This window comes from Leucoraja erinacea, chromosome 2 (assembly GCF_028641065.1).
Source record: "Leucoraja erinacea ecotype New England chromosome 2, Leri_hhj_1, whole genome shotgun sequence".
Lineage (NCBI taxonomy): Eukaryota > Metazoa > Chordata > Chondrichthyes > Rajiformes > Rajidae > Leucoraja > Leucoraja erinaceus.
This window is the reverse complement of record NC_073378.1, coordinates 106,550,741-106,571,699: the sequence shown is the minus strand read 5'-3', so window position 1 is coordinate 106,571,699 and position 20,959 is coordinate 106,550,741. Positions and strand designations below refer to the sequence as shown.

At 40.7% G+C, this 20,959-nt stretch overlaps 1 protein-coding gene across 2 annotated transcripts in view; it reads left to right on the top strand.

Annotated features, from left to right (window-relative positions):
* vps50 (VPS50 EARP/GARPII complex subunit) overlaps positions 1-20,959 on the top strand; it is a 118,228-nt gene that overhangs the window by 96,061 nt on the left and 1,208 nt on the right. For both annotated transcript variants that reach the window (XM_055662741.1, XM_055662751.1), the window contains 4 exons: positions 11,004-11,152; positions 15,254-15,350; positions 15,527-15,685; positions 18,787-18,908. In XM_055662741.1, coding sequence (XP_055518716.1) covers positions 11,004-11,152; positions 15,254-15,350; positions 15,527-15,685; positions 18,787-18,908 — 527 coding nt within the window. The remainder of the gene's footprint in view (positions 1-11,003; positions 11,153-15,253; positions 15,351-15,526; positions 15,686-18,786; positions 18,909-20,959) is intronic.

Here is a 20,959-nt window from a genome sequence, read left to right as displayed (position 1 = left end):
TGCTGATGGTAGTAGCATAATGAATTCTGAAGTGTATAGACACGTCCTATCTGCTCAGGTTCAAACAAATGCCTCAAAACCCATTGGCCGGCAGTTCATTCTACAGCAAGATAATAATCCCAAACATACTGCTGAAGCAACAAAGGAGTTTTTCAAAGCTTAAAAATGGTCAATTCTTGAGTGGCCATGTCAATCACCCGATCTGAACCCACTTGAGCATGCCTTTTATATGCTGAAGAGAAAACTGAAGGGGACTAGCCCCAAAACAAGCATAAGCTAAAGATGACTGTAATACAGGCCTGGCATAGCATCATCAGAGAAGACACCCAGCAACTGCTGATGTCCATGAATCGCAGTCTTTAAGCAGTCATTGCATGCAAAGGATATGCAACAAAATACTAAACATGACTACTTTCATTTACATGGCATTGCTGTGCCTCAAACATTATGTTGCCGTGAAATGGGGGAACTATGTATAAACACAGCTGTAATTTCTACATGGTGAAACCAAAATGTATAAAAATGGCCTTTATTAAAATCACATGTGATTTTTTTTTCTATTACAAATCTCAAATTGTTGAGTACAGAGGCTAATAAATAAATGATGGGTCTTTGTCCGAAAAAAATTATGGGGGGGGGGGTACTGTAATAGAAAAAAAATGCTCAAACACCTTGCAGCTTGCTATTAATTGTTTTTAGAGAATTTCATATTTATTCATGTGAATTTTCATAATCAATGCAATCTGTTTATCTCCATCCATAATATTTGGACTGGCTGTGAAACTATTTAATCATTAATCTAACCTGTTTAATTGTACTGCTTTTGTATTGTCCCTTGTTAGCGAAAGCATATTTTTGAATGTTTATGACAGTTCCATCTACTGCATTTGCTGCAGATTTTCAGTAGCTTCAGAAAAGAAAATTTTGTGCTTAAAGCAGCAGTGGGAACTTTGGTGTGGACTGTAGCATGGTCTCGGTTAAAAGATGTCCATGCACATATTTAAGGTTAACCATATGAACATTTGTCTTGGGACTGATCTTCGCTTGAAATTTGAAACAGAATATCCTTTGTCTTCCTAATTACGATGCATTTGCCCATCAAGAATATAGTGATTACTGTGTCTAGAGAATATTATTAGATTATTTTAAAAAGGTTGAGCAAGAATGGTGAGGCATGAATGCCTCAACACTGAAACATTGGAATATTAAATTGGCTGTGCTTATCTCAGTCTGTTAGGACAGTTCATCTGTAATCATGGAAGGTAAACGCAAAATGCTGGAGCAACTTCGCAGGTCAGGCAGTATCGCTGGAGAAAAGGAATAGGTGACGTTTTGCAGTTGTAACCCTTCAAACTGAACCAGGGAGGGAAACTAGAGCTATGAAAAGGTTCAGAACAAATCGGAGCCAGGCCAGCCTAGAAAGCTGAAGCCCACAATGGTTCATTGTTGGCTGTGAAGAAGATACATGGATGCGAACAGTAGGACTGGCAGGATGGCTAGGGTGTGGGAGGACCAGAAAGGGGGGAGGGGGGGAAATAGGGTCAGAAGTGAAAGGAGTAAAATTAGACCATTCGGCCCATCGTCTACTCCGCCATGCAATCATGACTGATCTATCTCTTCTTCCTAACCCCATTCTCTTGCCTTCTCCCCATAACCTCTGACACCTGTACTAATCAAAAATCTATCTATCTCTGCCTTAAAATATCCACTGACTTGGCCTCTACAGTGGATTCCACAGATTCATCACCCTCTGACTAAAGACATTTCTCCTTGTCTCCTTCCTAAAAGAACATCCTTTAATTCTAAATACAGCGGTTACTGTTGCACTCTTGCATTTGCAAAGATCTACCACTAGATGGCAGTTTGTGCACTCCAAAAGCTGCAGAGCCCACACCTGAAGGTGCAGCATCACAAATGTCGGAGCGAAATTTGTTCTGGCATTTCAAAAGAACACTAATAGTGAAATGGAAGTTTTAACGTGGCAAACCAGCTGAAGCCATTTCACGGAAATGTGATTAGACAAATGTCCCACACTAAAACACTGGGACAGTTGGGCAAAAAGAGTTTGATTTTAGCAATTTCTGCAACAAAAGAGGGATAAAAGGGTTTAGAGAACAAATTCCAAAACTAAGCTTAACAACTGAAACCATGCATACTGGCGGTGAAGCAGATGAGATTAGGATTGATCAAGAGTTCTGATACCGGCTGTGCAATTTGACCCATTGTGTCCACTTAAAGTTAAAGTTCTCTTCCAAGTACAATGTAAATGTGGTGGCAGTTTCTATCTCTGTCACTATTAGCTTTAAAAAATCTTCAGCTGCCTTCTTGTCCTACTACCGATCTAGAGATGGTGAAGAGACTAGAATAAGTGAGTTTGGTATTCGGACTGCGCATACTCATGTCATTGGTCACTGGAGATAAACATTCTCGGCTGCTGAGCTGCTGCGTGTATACAGACCTGCATTTCATCCGTAGTCAGGATGCTACTGGAGTCAGCGACACTAGTTCTCCCTTCGCCACTGGTCCATGCAGAAATCTCAGCAGCGACAATCTAATGAATCATGGTCCGGTCCCCCTCAGCTGGGTGTATGGGTTCCATTCTCACTCGGGCTGCCTTCCCCGGTTATACAGGGTTATTATACAGGGGTGAACCACGCACTCCTCTCCTGCATAACCCCAGGGGGCAGATTTGTGAGCGGTATCTCACTACCGTCCCCGTCCCCTCCCGAGTGTCCCATCCCTGTCCGGGGGCGGCCGAAGATGTCCGGAGTGACCATGGACTGACAGGAAACCGGCCCGGTGTAGTGGCGGCCACATGCTTCCAGCCAGCACAGAGAAGAAACGCTAACTCCAGCTCAACTCTGCTCCAACTCCCGAGGAACGCATTCCCAGACGGGCCAGGGACCATCATCTGCACCTCTCGCCTTATCCAGTGGCTGTCGGTTAATCCCTTCGGTGCCGGCAAAAGTCGAGCACCAGTGATCAATGGGGATACACATAAAATGCTTATCTTTATTGTCCGAAGCACAGAATATAGGAGAGATCAGGGTGCGCTTGAAAAATCCGTCTGGTTCACTTACAATTATCTGTACAGTTTGGCTTTCTTGTACATGTGAACCAAATTCTTAGCAATATGGTTGATTTTTGACTGTCCTCTGAAATGGTCCACTGAATTCAATTCAGGAGCTATTAGAATAGGCAACAAAGGCTAGTGTGGTCATTGATGCTTATATCCCATTGCTGTAAAAAATCTCAGGATAAACTATGTCATCAAGGTTAGAAATAACTAATATGATTTCTGATGGTTGTTAGTAAAAGGCAATAAAATGTATAGAACTGCATCAGCTCCAAAAGCACTACAAGGTTGCAAAATGAAACTTTTCATGCACATATTTAGGATTAACTATGAACATTTTATTTTAGGACTGACCTTGCCAAGCACTACAATTAAAAGTAAAATCTTCATTTTATGCCATTATCATTTCAATCCTAATTATTTTTTAGCCGATGACGTGATAATCAGCTATCAATTTAAAGCAACTAATCTGCTGCAATGAAAAATTGAGCAAATTTATTGGTTGCTACCAGTGCTGAGATAAAAATGCAAATTACAGATCCCGATGAAACCACCCTTTTAAAAGCTGTTTAAGGATGAACTCACTTTGGTTATTGCTTCGCTATGGCTTTAGTAACATTCTCATCACATTATGAGACACGGGCAAATGTGTTAAAAACTTGGCAGAAGACGGAAAATCAATGATAAATCTCGATGTTATCAACAGCTGGCTTAGAATTCTGCCAATTCTCTCTCTCTGATCAGTTGCATAGAAAATAAATTTGTTTTTGAACTCAAAAAGCAAAGTTATGCGGACCAGTTACTTGATAACTGGCTTCATGCCAGAACCCACCCACGCCCAAAAGATGGTTATGCAGCATTATGTTTTATTTTTCGAAAGCAATTATTACTGCAGATTCTCCTTGGCAATCTATATCAGTTCCTGGAATCCAAGCACAGTGCAAATGTCCCAAAGTCAGTCCTACATTAATTTCTATGGTGAAGATGTTATCTGGTCCCTGGCTTTTGCTCTATATAATGCTCTTGACCATTTCCTGATTTTTTTGAAGGGAACAGATGTTGCTAACAACTGGCTTAAGTAGCAGTAGAGCATGCAAATTAATTTGGCACTCTGGCAGATGAAGGTCAGATAAGTCTAGGCTTAAAGGTAATGCTACTGTGAGATTCAGCATTCTAATATGTGAAACAAGCAGAGAGTATCTTAAATAGTTAATTACCTGTTAAATTTTCCTTTTAAAGTTAAAATAAGAATAATTAATTCTTCCTGCCTTTATCTGCTAAATGGCTGATATATGGAAGCTAATGCAAGTTCAGGAACTGAGCTCAGCAAATTAATATCTGCAGTTGTTTATTTAATAGGCTACCAATTTGGCACAGCAGGAGAAATGAAAAACAAGGAACTTGTTATTCAACTAACAAGCAAAATGGTACATCTGTGTTTTTGAGCTCGAATGGACAACCAAGTTATTGTTTGCCTCTTAATTACTAGCCTGATTACTGCTTTCCTGATTTGGAAGTGCATAACCAATGGTTTTGCTGTGCAAAGTTGCAGCAAACCTGACAGTTCTTTGCACACTTGAGGGTAATAATAGTGCGATCAATTATTTACAAAAATGGTGTTAGAATATTTTAATCTGAGAGATGTTATGAACTAAATTTATATGTGAATATCATTTTTATTCAACAAATTGTTTTGCAGTCATTAACATATGCTCTTAAATGCATATGTTTATTCTCCTTTCTGTCCCTCTGATATCATTTTGCAAAAGAAATGACAAATAAGTTTTGCTTCAATAGAAAATACTCAGCAAATGTATAAAAAGCACTCAAGTCTGGCAGTATCTGATGAGAGAGTTAAAGTTGGAAGTAGGGAGAAGAGGACAGAGGGAGCAAAGGAATTTTTACGAAGACACAAGAAAATGCAAAGGCTGGGATTTGGAGCAAAAAAACAAATTGCTGAAAATTTTTCAGCGGATCAAGCAGCATTTGTGGAGACTGAGGGATGGTCAACATTTCAGATCGAGAACCTGCATCAGGACAGAGAGTGGGAGGAAGATAACGAGTATTTTAAAAAAAAAGGTGAGAAGGAGGACTGAGATGGTGGCTAGTAGGTAATGCAAGAAAGAAAGTGTTGGAGGAACTCAGCAGGACATGCAGCATCTGTGAATGGAATGAACAGATGATGTTTTGAGTCGGAACCTTTTTTCAACCTGATTAGACTAGGGTAGTGAAAGCTGGACCAAAGAGGTGGGAGCGGGCCAAAGCCAGGCAAGTGATATGTGGATGCAGATGAGTCAGGGGTGAGTTATTGGTAAATAGGTGGAGAAAGTGACATAGGGTAGAGGTGAGTAGGAGACAAAAGGGTTGGATAAGGAAAGATGAGTGAAATATAAAGTCGGAGTGAGGGAATGGGTGGAAGGGTACAGTGGGAAGGGGAATGAGGTAATTAAAAGGAAAATATGAGACTTGGGAATGGGAGATGAGTGTAGAGAGAAGGATGAAGGTGCAAGTTGACTGGGCTGGTGAGGGACCATGATGGATTTGTGCGTGTTGGGTTGTAAGCTACACAGGTGGAATATGAGGGACCATTCCGCCAGTTTGCATGCAGTCTGTTCTCAATGAGAAGTGAAACCAGATAAGGGAGGGATAGTGGCAGACGGGGTCAGGTGCTTAGGCAATACCTCCAGATTCAGGGACAGGTTCTTCTCAGCTGTAATCGGGCAACTGAATGGTCCTATCATCAGCCAGAGTATGGTCCTGTCTTCCCACCTACCTCATTGAAGACCTGTAAACTATCTTTAATCAGACTATATCTTGCACTAAATGTTATACTCTTCATCCTCCTCCTGTGCACTGTAAGCAGCTTGATTAATATTGCCATGTCTAGTCTTGACTGGTTAGTATGCATCAAAAAGCTTTTCACTATACCTTAGTACGCGCGACAATAATAAACTAAACTAAAACTTTATCAAATGGATTAACAAAGTCGGAAAACCTCTTTCATCCCTGTGCTATTTCACTTCCAAATGATTAATAGAGGTACAATAAAATTATTTGGTTATTTTTTCAACCGGTTATTACATTATTCACTATGCTTCATAGTTGAATGCCTTTCAAATTTGACACATGTAAACGTGTGCATAATTCAATAGCATTTTCATGTCAGATATGCTTTTCACTTTAACTTCTTACATATCCTCTCTGCTCAAATACTTCAGAATTTGTTTTGACATGTTTGCACTGGTAAGTGAACATTGCTGTCAAAGAAGAGCTCTGCTCTTGTCAAGTTGTCTTCTTTTATTTAGACAAGTCATAAAGCTAGAAAATAATGTGGTAGACAGGTGATGTTTATTTTAAATCATTGTTAGCATCAAGAACGGCTACAAAGGAAACAAGTATGTACAGTATAGAAAATTACAATTGTACGCCGTACTTTGTACTGAATAATTGCATACAACTGGTTTTACTTATTTTGGAATGCAGGAATGTTGGAAAATGTTCATCCATTATTGCAAGAGAACCAATGGAAATAATAGTATTTGACTTCTAAACTTTGTAAAATTTTTAAATAACTCCTGGCATTGTGATCCCCAAACAAGGGCTATTTCACATCCTCTATCCAGACTGCTTTATAGTGGTATTCATTTTATGTGAAGCTCAATATTTATGATATTTAAGGAAACCATTGACTTATGGTGTCTGCTGAATGAAAAGGCTATCTAGAGTAATCCCGCTTTCCAGTTCCATCTGGAATCCAAAGAACATTAGATTTCGGATTTCTATCCTATATCTTTGTGATATTATTTGCCTGCATCATCTTTTTCTTCCTTGCGTACCTCCCACTAATTTGTTCACAGTGTACTTTTTAACCAAATCACATTTCAGCTGAGGGAAAGCAGTATGGTCATTAGCAGCAAAAGGTTCTATTGCATTGATGGCCCCTTCATTCAGTAAAATGAAATATTTTGCCCTTACACTCTCTTGCTGAGGTTGTTGCTCTTGAGTGCATTTTAAGAATGCCATGTCCTCTAAACAATTACATTGATTCAGTTACAATGGGTCGTTAAAATTCACAGTGAACATTCTTTTCAGAAATTTGCTTCTGTATGTTTTTCCATTTGACAGTTTAAAGGGCTGTAGGAAACTTCCAGCGTGCATGCCAGTTTATTGCAAGGGCATGGAATTTGTATGTGGTCTTGCTGGAACTATGCAGGAGCTTAGTGAAACTAGACCTGGAACCATACATGCTGTTTTGCTCTCCCTGTTTAAGGAGGGATATATTTGCATTAGAAGTAATTTAGAGGATGATTGCTCTTAATATATTTCTCCTTGTCCGGGTCTACCCCAACCAGAAGCCCTGGATGACCCGGGAGGTCCAGCGGCTATTAAAAGAGAGGAACACCGCTTTTAGGTCTGGTGATAGGGCTTTATACAGCACGGCCCGAGCTAACCTGAAGAGAAGCATCAGAGAGGCCAAATCAGACTACAGGAGGAAGATAGAGGACCACCTGGACAGTAACAACAGCAGGCAGGTGTGGCAGGGGATCCAGTATCTCACCAACTACAAGACCAACCTTGGAGCTGCTGAAGGTGACGCCTCGTTGGCAGAGGTGCTGAACCACTTCTTTGCTCACTTGGAAGTGGAGCCACCCGAGACAGCCACATCACACCACATGGTCCACAGCAGCCTAACCCTCAAGGTAGAGGAGTATGAGGTGAGGCGCACGCTGCGGGCCATCAATCCAAGGAAGTCTACTGGACCTGACGGCGTCTCTGGACGCGTGCTGAAGGACTGCGCAGACCAGCTGGTTGGAGTCTGTACGCGGATTTTCAACCAGTCTCTGGCCCAGTCCACTGTTCCACCCTGTCTGAAGTCGGCAACCACAGTCCCCTTGCCCAAAAAAACCCACAGTTCCAGCCTCAAAGACTACCGGCCAGTCGCACTCACACCAGTGGTGATGAAGTGTTTTGAAAAACTGGTCCGGGGTCATATCACATCACTCCTGCCCCGAAGCTTTGACCCCCACCAGTTTGCGTACAGAGCGAATAGATCTACAGAGGACGCTGTAGCCACAGCTCTCCATGCTGCACTGTACCACCTGGAGCAGCGGGGGAGCTACGTGCGGATGCTCTTTGTGGACTACAGCTCTGCTTTTAATACCATCCTTCCCCACAAACTGGTGGACAAACTGGGGGACTTGGGACTTCCACACTCCACCGTCAATGAAAAACACCACCATCCTGTACTCGAAACTACTTAGTACAGGCATGTCTCCAAATGAGCCAATTCAACCAAGGGAGGATATTTATAGTGTGTGAAAAAAAAGTGACATAATTTGTGCCACGTGATGGTTTAACAACACTTCACAGTTCACAATATTCATTCAAGACTTAACGGGAAAGCTCGGGAGATGGACAAGTCACTCGCACAGATAACAGAAATGCCGAGTACCCGTGGGAACTCTTTATCCACCCCCCCCCCCCGTTATATCGTGTGATATCGTGCTAGACCACAACCACTTCACTCTGGTTACATCTTGCGTCAAGTCGCCCCGTGAGAAAGCTCCATTAGAGAACAAAGGAAATGAAAATATCAAAGGAAGCTGAAAGCAACTGAGCCCTGGCATTGGGTGCTGTCCGTGCAGAGTTTGCATGTTCTTTCTGTGACTACGTGGGTTTCCTCCCATATCCCAAATACATGGTTTAGTAGGTGCTATAAATTGCATAATGTGTAGATGAACAGTAGAACCAGGGGGTAGTTGAATGGAATGTGGGATTAATGTAGTACTTACAGTGCTCGCCATAATGTTTTTAACAAAGACCCATCATTTATTTATTTGCCTCTGTACTCCACAATTTGAGATTTGTAATAGAAAAAAAGCACATGTGGTTAAAGTGCACATTGTCAGATTTTAATAAAGGCACGTTTTATACATTTTGGATTCATCATGTGGTAATTACAGCAGTGTTTATACATAGTCCCCCCCATTTCAGAGCACTATAATGTTTAGGAAACAGCAATGTCATGTAAATGAAAGTAGTTATGTTGAGTATTTTGTTGCATATCCTTTGCATGCAATGACTGCTTGATGTCTGCGATTCATGGGCATCACCAGTTGCTGGGTGTCTTCTCTGGTGATGCTCTGCCAGTCCTGTATCGCAGCCATCTTTAGCTTATGCTTATTTTGGGTGCTAGTCCCCTTCAGTTTTCTCTTCAGCGTATAAAAGGCATGTTTAATTGGGTTCAGATCGTGTGATTGACTTGGCCACTCAAGAATTGACCATTTTTTAGCTTTGAAAAACTCCTTTGTTGCTTCAACATTATGTTTGGGATCATTGTCTTGCTGTAGAATGAACCGCCGGCCAATGAGTTTGAGGCATTTGTTTGAACTTGAACAGATAGGATGTGTCTATACATTTCAGAATTCATTATGCTACTCCCATCAGCAGTTGTATCATCAATGGGGGGGGTGCGTGTGTGTGTGCGTGTGTGTGTGCGTGTGCGTGTGCGTGTGTGTGTGTGTGTGGTCAACTGTTTTCGCACCTTTGGATTTTCTAGAATGGTTTCTGTGGATTGGAAGGTGCTAAATTTGAGCCTTCTATTTAAGGACAAGAGCAGGAGGGAAAAGGCCACTGTCAACCTGTTGGTGTAATGTCTAGAAACATGTCGTGGGGCAAATGCTAGAATTTATAAAGAAGGCTATATTCACAGAATACCTTGAATAATAGAATTGAGTAGAGTTTGCAAGGAGAAGTATGTTTGACTAATTTGTTGGAACTTGTGGAGTCTGTGACTAATAGAATAAATTAAGGAAACCAGTGGTCCTGTTAATTTGGAGGTTTTTGATAAAGTCCCGCATTAGTCAGTCAACAAGGTTGGAGCGCATGAAATTGGATTGAAATGGATCAAAAATTGATTATCAATCAGAAAACAAATACCCTTCTCAGGTTGGCAGATTGTGATGGATCTGGTGCCACAAGGTTTGGCATGTGGTCCCCAGCTGTTAGCATTCACTCAGTGATTTGACTGCAGGGATCAAATATTATATTTCCAAATTTACTGATGATGGAAAACTAGATGAGGTAGGAAGAGTGTGTCACAAAGAGATAAGCTGAATGAGTGGATGAGAACATGGCAAATGGAATATAAAGTTGGAAAATATGATGCATAAAGAGACCGGCAGAATATTTCTTCAATGGTTAAGAATTAGGTCGTGTTGATGTTCAAAGGAACCCAGAAGTACTTGTACACATCCTTGACAGCCACTATACAGCAATAAACAATCAGGAACAGATGATGAAAGGATTAGTATACAGGAGGAAGGAATCCTTCCAACAGTTTTATTGAGCCTTGGTGACACTGCTCCTGGAATACTGGGTACAGTTTAGATGTCCTCACCTTAGAAAGGAGGTGGTTACTATATTTGAAGTGCAGCAAAGATTTATTATACTGGTGCCATAGATAGCAGGATGTGCCAATTGTGGTGAGAAAATGAGTAAGGTAGATTATATTCTCAAGTTTACAAGAATATCTTTGAAATTTAAAACAATTGTTAGACTGAATGCCGGGGGTCACAATCTGCAAATAATGACCTTCGAAGTAAGATAGTGGAATAATCCTTTAATAAAATGGTGGTGCGTCTTTGGTATTGTCACCTCCATAGCCCATCTTGGATTATGGTGAAGGTTCAGACGCTGAATTCATTTAAAACAGTGATTGATAGATTTCTGTATTTAAAATAGATCTGAAAATATAGAGATATTGCTGGCAAATAATAGGTCAGCCTTGATAGATGCAAGGCGGAGTAGGCTTGAAGTAAATGATTTGTTTCCTTATTCAAATCTTAGAAGCACTATTTTCATGTAAAAGGCCTTTATATAAAGATGATAATTAGTAATTGTGCATTTCATTTCTTTCTATATATAGGAGGCACCATCTGAAACATCTGGCTCCTTGACAACGACAGAGGAGAGGAAAGAAAAGGTTCCAAGCCCACATCTCAGTCATCTTGTTGTTCTAAATTCAGCTGAAACATTATATGGTCTTGCAGAAAGGGTGGTGGCTACAGAATCTTTGTGAGTTACTCCCCATAATTTTCTGATTTCTTATTTCAATACTTTCGATGAAAGGACAAATAGTATCTGGAATCCAAATGATTTCCAAGGTATTTTCCATCAAATTTTATATTTCTCAGATAAATTTATATTTTCAGCACTGAAGGCGTTAATTGGCACATTGTTTTATTTCATGTAACTCGTGCAATTTAATTTATGTATAAACCTTGTAAACTTATCTGATCTTCAAGAATTTTTAGTCCAGGTATTATCTGTTCTTTTCTGAACTGTTCCAAACTTAACCTGCATCAAGCTAATTATCTGTTGAATGTCAGTGATCCATGCCTAGTATGTGTTGGCATCATGGTAAATCAGTAGGCATCACAAAGTACTGAAGAAATACCACCAATGCTGTATCAGCATAAACCTTCAAATCGGTTAGTCCAGGAAGCAGAATGTGTACCTTGTCTCTGACCGATATGCCGAGCAATAACTTCTTTATATATGTACAAAGGAAATGATTAGTGAAGACAAATGTAGGTCCCTTACAATCAGAGACAGGTGAATTCATAATGGGAAATGAGGAAATGGCAGAACAGTTAAACGGGTACTTTGGTTCTGTCTTCACTAAGGAAGGCACAAACAATTTCCCAGAAATACTAGGGGACCGAGGATCTAGTGGGAGGCAGGAACTGAAGGGAATCCACATTAGTCAGGAAATGGTGTTAAGTAAACTGTAGGGACTGAAGGTAGATAAATCCCCAGGGCCTGATGGTCTGCATCCCAGAGTACTCAAAGAGGTGCCCTAGAAATCGTGGATGCATTGGTGATCATTTTCCAATGTTCTATGGACTGGATCAGTTCCTGTGGACTGGAAGGTAGCTAATGTAACTCAATTTTTTAAGAAAGGAGGGAGAGAGAATACAGGGAATTATAGACCAGTTGGCCTGACATCGGTAGTGGGAAAGATGCATGATTATTAAAGATGTTATAGCAGCGCATTTGGAAAGCAGTGACAGGATCGGTCAAAGTCAGCATGGATTTACGAAGGGGAAATCATACTTGACTAATCTTCTGGAATTTCTTGAGAATGTACAAGTAGAATGGATAAGGGAGAGCCATTGGATGTGGTGTATCTGGAGTTTCAAAAAGCCTTTGACAAGAGATGTGCAAAATTAGAGCACATGGTATTGGGGGTAGGGTATTGCCATGGATAGAGAACTGATTAGCAGACATAAAACAAAGAGTAGGAATTAATGGGTCCTTTTCAGAATGGCAGGCAGTGACCAGCAGGCGTGCCGCAAGGCTCGGTGTTGGGACCCCAGTTATTTACAATATATATTAACGATTTACACGAGGGAATTAAATATAATATCTCCAAGTTTGCGGATGACACAAAGCTGGGTGGCAGTGTGTCTACGAGGAGGATGCTATGAGGCTGCAGGGTGACTTGGATAGGTTAAGTGAGTGGGCAGTTGCATGGCAGATGCAGTATAATGTGGATAAATGTGAGGTTGTCCACTTTGGTGGCAAGAACAGGAAGGCAGATTATTATCTGAATGGTGTCAGATTAGGAAAAGGGGAGGTGCAATGAGACCTGTGAGTGCTTGTACATCAGTCACTGAAAGTAAGCATGCAGGTACAGCAGGCAATGAAGAAAGCCAAAAGTTGGTCTTCATTACGAGAGGATTTGAGTTGAGGATAGGAGCAAGGTAGTTCTACTGCAGTTGTACAGGGTCCTGGTGAGACCGTACCTGGAGTATTGTGTGCAATTTTGGTCTCCTACTTTGGGGAAGGACATTATTGCTATTGAGGGTGTGTAGCATAGGTTCACCAGGTTAATTCCCGGGATGGCGGGACTGACATATGATGAAAGAGTGGGTCGGCTGGGCTTGTATTCACTGGAATTTAGAAGTATGAGAGGGGATCTTATAGAAACATACAAACTTCTTAAAGGATTGGACAGGCTAGATGTAGGAAAAATGTTCCCGATGTTGGGGGAAGTCCAGAACCAGGTCATAGTTTAAGAATAAGGGGCAGGCCATTTAGGACTGAGTTGAGGAAAAACGTTTTCACCCAGAGAGTTGTGAATTTGTGAAATTCTCTGCCACAGGAGGCGGTGGAGGCCAATTCACTGGATATTTTCAAGAGGGAGTTGGATTGTTCTTAGGGCTAAAGGAATCAAGGGATATGGGGGAAAAATGCAGGAATGGGGTACTGATTTTGGATGATCAGCCATGATCATATTGAATAGCGGCGGTGTTGGCTCGAAGGGCCGAATGACCTATTCCCGCACACCTATTTTTCTATGTTTCTATGTTTTCTAACAAAGCAACCGTACATTATCACAAACTCCCCCACCTTGCCAAGCATCATCTATTCAATCTCTGCAGGTCCTCCAAAAGTTTACTAATCTACCTCAATTCTCATTCTGAGGAGCAAATCATCAATGAGACTGAAGCTCTATCGAAGAAGCAGAAGAATAAAAATAATAATTATACTGAATCTAATTTTGTCACCTACCACCAAAGTGTAATCTTACTAAAAAGCATCCAAAATTTAGAAATTGCTCAGGATACTCAGCAAGTCAGGTGGCATCTATATAAGTACAATCAGTTAACATTTCTGGTTGATGACCGTTCAACAAAAGCCTGACGGATGGTCAGAAACATGAGCTCTGTTTTTTCTCATTGTTGCCAGCAATTTTTGTGTGTTTTTTTAAATCTCTGCTCTCCCTCTGAAGCTCTTCTGGTCTACCTAAGGTGTAGAATTGTCCCTTTGGTCTTGGTGAGCATGTGATGTATAATAAAATAGTTCATTTGGATTACATTTGGAGACTTCACCCCTCTTTATACCTTTTTATATACTTTTAACCATATAACCATATAACAATTACAGCACAGAAACAGGCCATCTCGACCCTTCTAGTCCGTGCCGAACACATAATCTTCCCTAGTCCCATATACCTGCGCTCAGACCATAAACCTCCATTCCCTTCCCATCCATATAACTATCCAATTTATTTTTAAATGATAAAAACGAACCTGCCTCCACCACCTTCACTGGAAGCTCATTCCACACAGCTACCACTCTCTGAGTAAAGGCGTTCCCCCTCATGTTACCCCTAAACTTCAGTCCCTTAATTCTCATGTCATGTCCCCTTGTTTGAATCTTCCCTACTCTCAGTGGGAAAAGCTTTTCCACGTCAACTCTGTCTATCCCTCATCATTTTAAAAACCTCTATCAAGTCCCCCCTTAACCTTCTGCGCTCCAAAGAATAAAGCCCTAACTTGTTCAACCTTTCTCTATTGTGCTATCGTGGAATGGTTGACATCTGCAATTACTGCTCTTACTTTATTCACATCTCAGAAATTTGTGTGGATGCCAATGATATACTCCCAGCAATTGTCTCTTTTTGGATTTTTGATGAGCTTTCTTGCATATACTCTTCTCGAACTGTATTTGTCTATTAATGACATTAAACTGTTTATATATCTTATCTGAAAACTGCATGACCAAGAGCTGCCATTCCTGTCCCATTTAACGAATTCTATGATAATGGATACATTATTACATTTGTCCTCCATCCTGTCTGTAAAACCTTTTAATGTAGAGCGGCACAGTAGCACAGCGGTAGAGTCTGTATAGAATTTGTATGTTTACCCTGTGACTGCATAGTTTTCTCCCATATTCCAAAGACGAACAGGTTTGTAGGTGAATTGCTTTTTGTAAATTGTCCCTAATGTGTAGGATAGTGCTGGTGTATGGTGTGATCACTGGTCAGCATGGACTTGGTGGGGCGAAGGGCCTGTTTCCATGCTGTACCTCTAAAGTCTAATTCCTACATTCCTTGCAGTGAAGCATATGCCATAAAGCACAACTGAACTTTTTAATCAAGGCTTCCCAAACTTGCTTACCAATCTCCTGCCTTCCATATCCATCTTTGACTCTGGCACTTGCAAATGTTAAGATAAATTCATAATTTGAAGCTATTGTTTATATATGTAATTTCTTATGCTTCTCAGATGAACTCTGACTTTACTACTTCATTGGTTCATTTGATAATATTCTTACGAAGCAGACAATAATGACCAATTGATCATAAATATCTGTATTTTCCAGGGTGTTTCTGGCTGATCAGTTTGAATGTTTGCAACCTCATCTTGATGCAATGATGCCTTCAGCTAAGAAGCCTTTTTTGCAACAGTTTTATTCACAGGTCAGTACTCAATTTTGCAAATGCCGTACTTTTACCATAGTGATCATTTTAATTATCATTTTTTATATGCCTGCTTAAGGTAAAAATAAAATCACTTCCAGTTGTCAGTTTGCTTTGTTTTGCCATGGATGATGATATTCTTTCTGTATTCTCTCTTCCCATCTGATAACAAATAGACTGTGTCCACTGCCAGTGAGCTGCGCAAACCAATTTACTGGATAGTGGCTGCTAAAGCGATCGATTACGAACAGATGCTGCATCTTATGGCTAGTGTGAAATGGGATATTAAAGAAATCATGTCACAACACAATGTGTACATAGATACTCTTCTCAAGGTAATTGCAAGAATTGAAATGGTCATGATAGCTGAGTATTGCAATTCATCAAATAGTTGTCAGTTAATTAAATCATTCCACAGTATCAAAACCTTCTAGTTTGTTTATGGAAAAGGTATTTTCTATACTATATTCCCTGAAACTGAAGAGTTCCTCACGCTTTGTAATAATACTCAGCACACGATGATGAAAGAACTGTTCCACATATTCGATATTCTTCATGACCAAAGGCAAATGCAATACTAACATAGCAGAGGGCTAGAATATAAAAACAGATATGTAATGCTGAAGCTTTATTAGACACTGGTCGGACCGTATTTGGAATATTGTGAGCTGTTTTGGGCCCCATATCTGAAGGAGGATGTGCTGGCGTTGGAGAGAGTCCAGAGTAGATTTACGAGGATGATGCCAGGAATGATTGGGTTAACATATGATGATCCTTTGACGGCACTGGACCTGTGCTCGCTGTAGTTTAGAAGGATGAGGGGCTGAACGGCCTGATTCTTTCCTGTATCTTATGAACTTTGGTAAATGGAATATTTTCATACAACAAAACACTATCTTAAAAGTTGATATGATTTAACTTCATTGAAAGCAGTATTAAATATCATGGCCAAGTCATTTTTCAATCTCCCCATGATGTATTCTTGGTCTCCTTTCCCTAATCACCGTCACTCCTTTATAACATCTTCCACTTACCGGTACATGGGCCAGTGTTTCCACTTTGAAGGAAATTACCCGAAATTCTGGAAATTCTGGTTGCCTTCGGGTAATTTTAGGGAAATAAAATAATTTCGGGAAATTTCAGGAAATTTCCCGGTCCGGTAAGCTTCCCCAACTGCGCATGTGCGACTGCCGCCCCAACTGCGCACGCGTGGATTCCGGGCCCACTGCGCACGCACGGGGAGACGCGAAGGGGTCCAATCAGTCCCGCGGGGTGATTTGTGGAAAATAAGTATGTACTTGTATATTTACGACCACCCGTGCATTTGGGGGAGGTCCATCAGTCGCGTCACAATTGAAAATGCCGCCGGTGACGTGTAGGGATGCCGTCTCCCCGCGCATGCGCAGTGGGCCTGGTATCCGCACGTGCGCAGACGGGGCGGCCATCGCACATGCACAGTTGGGGAAGGCTTACTCAAAAGGATTTGAGTATAGGAGCAGGGAGGTTCTACTGCAGTTGTACAGGGTCTTGGAGAGACCACACCTGGAGTATTGTGTACAGTTTTGGTCTCCTAATCTGAGGAAAGACATTCTTGCCATAGAGGGTGTACAGAGAAGGTTCACCAGACTGATTCCTGGGATGTCAGGACTTTCATGTGAAGAAAGACTGGATAGACTCGGTTTGTACTCGCTAGAATTTAGAAGATTGAGGGGGGATCTTATAGAAACTTACAAAATTCTTAAGGGCTTGGACAGGCTAGATGCAGGAAGATTGTTCCCGATGTTGGGGAAGTCCAGAACAAAGGGTCACAGTTTAAGGATAAGGGGGAAATCTTTTAGGACTGAGATGAGGAAAACTTTTTTTTCACACAGAGAGTGGTGAATCTCTGGAATTCTCTGCCGCAGAAGGTAGTTGAGGCCAGTTCATTGGCTATATTTAAGAGGGAGTTAGATGTGGCCCTTGTGGCTAAAGGGATCAGGGGGTATGGAGAGAAGGCAGGAACAGGATACTGAGTTGGATGATCAGCCATGATCATATTGAATGGCGTTGCAGGCTCGAAGGGCCGAATGGCCTACTCCTGCACCTATTTTCTATGTTTCTATGTTTACCAGGCCAGGAAATACCATCAAATTCCAGGTAATTTGAATTCTATTTCAGGAAAAAATTTGGAGGTGTGAAAGCACTGACATGTGCCATTCTACACATGTTCCAGACAGATGATGCCTCCACTTAGTTCTATCGCTGTCTGACCTCTCATACTATCCGTTTACTGCACTGTCTTGATTCCCTGGGCTTATCTTTTGGAAAATTGATGTCTGTCTTTGGCTGCTGCCAACAGCTTTCGTTGCCCACTTCAAGCACAGTCTAAGGTTTATTAAGATTCAAAAGCTCAGTGTCCTGTTTGACCAGTATTTGAACTTCAATATCCTTTTTACTGCAAAGATCACGTCTGTTTTTATTTTTTCTGTCAATCAACCATTGAAACCCTCATCATTACATTATTCACGTTAAATGCTTATACTTGTGTTTATTCCTCCATGAAGTTCCTCAAATTTCTATGATCAAAGTCACCACTTTAATTACCATCCATTAACCCTCACCAACTTCTACAGATGCGCTGTAATTTTATTGGGATGTATCACAGCTTGGTTTGGGAACAGCTCCATCCAAGACTGCAAGAAATTGCAGAGAGTAGCGCACGTAGCCCAGACCATCACGCAAACCAATCTTCCTTCCATTGACTCAATCTACACTATACGCTGCCTCAGCAAAGACACCAGCATAATCAAGGGCCAGTCTCACCCTGGTTACTCCCTCTTCTCTCCCATAAGGCAAGAGGTATTGAAGTTTGACATCACATACCTCCAGATTCAGAGATGGTTTCTTCCCAGCTGTAATCGGGTAACTGGACGACCCTCTCATCAATTAGAGTGCGATCCTGATCTCCCATCTAACTCATTGGAGACCTTCGAACTACCTTTAATCGGACTTTATCTTGCACAAAATGTTGTAACCTTTATCCTTTATTTGTGCACTGCGGACGGTTTGGTTGTAATCATGTATAGTCTTTTCTTTGACTGGATAGCAGGCAAACAAAAGCTTTTCACTATACCTTGGTACACATGACAATAATGAACTAAACTGAACTAAACGTTGCCTTTTCACTTTGTGCACCTTCAACTTGCCAATTGGAGGGATTTTTTTCACTAAAGCTTCACTCTCTCCTATCCCGAATACATGATTCTGTACACTGTAATCTGTCCTCCAATCACCATAAAGGCTATCACATTTCTTCCCAGTGCTTTGTTTTGATTTTTTATCTTGCATCTTTATACTGAGAACATTTGTCTACTAAATATGTGCTATAACAAACCAAGGTATTGATAATAGTGAAGTCGAGCTTTCTTGTATTTGATTCTGATAACTGTTACTATAGGAGTTTGAACATTTTCATAAGAAGTTATCTGAAGTTTCCAAACGGGTACGTATACCGTTCCAAGTGTCCAATGTCCTTTGGGAGCATTGTATCCGGCTGGCAAACAGAACTATAGTAGAAGGGTAAGTTAACTTCACTTGGCTATTTCCCAATTACAACATTTTCTGTTTCTATAAGATAAATTACAAACACCTGATTTTTTTAGATCAAATGAATTTGAAAAAAATGTCATCCACAGATGTTTGCAATCATTTAAACCATTTCTTTTTCCACAACTGTGGTTGATCTTTTAAGTACTTCATGGCAAACTGTAACCTGGCCATCCTATTTTTGCGGCTAACCAGTGGTTTGCATTTTGCAGTGTAGCCTCTGTATTTCTGATCATGAAGTCTTCTGCAGACAGTGGTCATTGACAAATCCACATCTGACTCCCGAAGAGTGTTTCTGATCTGTCGGACAGGTGTTTGGGGATTTTTCTTTATTATAGAGATAATTCTTCTGTCATCAGCTGTGGCGGTCTTCCTTGGCCTGCCAGTCCCTTTGCAATTAGTAAGCTCACCAGTGCTCTCTTTCTTCTTAATGATGTTCCAAACATTTGATTTTGTTAAACCTATGGTTTGGCTGACGTCTCTAACAGTTCTATTCTTGTTTCTCAGTCTCATAACGGCTTCTTTGACTTTCATTGGCACAACTTTGGTCCTCATGTTGATAAACAGCAATAAAAGTTTCCAAAAGCGATGGAAAGACTGGAGGAAAGACTGGGTGCTGACAGCTCTCTTATACCTGCATTAAGGAGGCAATTAAACACACCTGAGCAATTACAAACGCCCGTGAAGCCATGTGTCCCAAACATTATGGTGTCCTGAAATGGAGGGACTATGTATAAACACAGCTGTAATTTCTTCATGGCGAAACAAAAATGTATAAAAATGGCCTTTAATAAAATCTGACATTGTGCACTTTAACCACATGTGATTTTTGCTATTACAAATCTCAAATTGTGGAGTACAGAGGCAAATAAATAAATGATGGGTCTTTGTCCCAAATATTATGGAAGGCACTGTATAAGGAACATAGAACTGTGTAGCACAGGAATAGACCCATCAGCCAACAATGTCTGTGCTGACCACGATGACAATATAAACTAATGTCATCTGTCTGTATGTGGCATGCATATCACCATTCTCTGCTTCTCCATGTCCCTGTCTCAATGCCTCGTAAATATTGCTGCCACTTCCTTTTTGCAGCACATTGCAGGCCACCATGTGTGTGATGAAACAAATTGCCTTGTAAATCTACGTCAAACTCTTTCCTCTCTCCCAAGACCTCTACCCTCTACGTTTTGACATTTCCATCCTCGGTAAAAGGACTTTAACTATCTCCCCTATCTATGCCTTTCATAATTTTATAAACTTCCATCAGGTGCCTCCAATGCTCTAGATTAAATACGAGTTTGTCCAATCTCTCCTTCGAGCTAATATCTTCTATTACTGGCAGCATCCTGATAAACCTCTTCTGCTCTCTCTCCAAAGCCCTCCACTTTCTTACTGTAATGGGGTGATCTGAACTGCACACTTATTCCAAATGTTGCCTAACCAAAGTTTCTTACAGCCGCAACATGACTTTCCGACTTTTACACTCAACATCCCACTGACGAAGGCAGGCATGCCATATGTCGTCTTTGCAATTCTATGTACTGATGTTACCACTTTCAAGGAGCTGTCGATTTACAGCCCAAGATTTCTCTGAACATTAATGCCCTGAGGGTCCTGCCCTTTACTGTAACTATCCTCTCACAGTTGCCCTGCCAGAGTGCAATGCCTCACTCTTATCTGGATTAATTTCCATCTGATCTTCCTGAATATATTTGACAAATAAAGATAAAAAATAAAGATTATTAAACTAAAAATAAAAATTAAGAATAAAGACATATAAAGATTAAAATAATCTTTAATATTCCTCCAAATTTCTATCAGATTAAGCTTTTACAAAGGTCTATATACAACGTAATTGTACATTGTTTTTTTCTAAAAGTTGTTATAGGGTTTGTCTTTTTGGTTTGGGTTTTTTATTAATTGTTGTATTGTATTCGATGCTTTGCTGTAAGAAATATAATTTTGCTTAACTAATGTGAAAATAAGTAGAATGTTATCTTTAATTCATCATATTTACT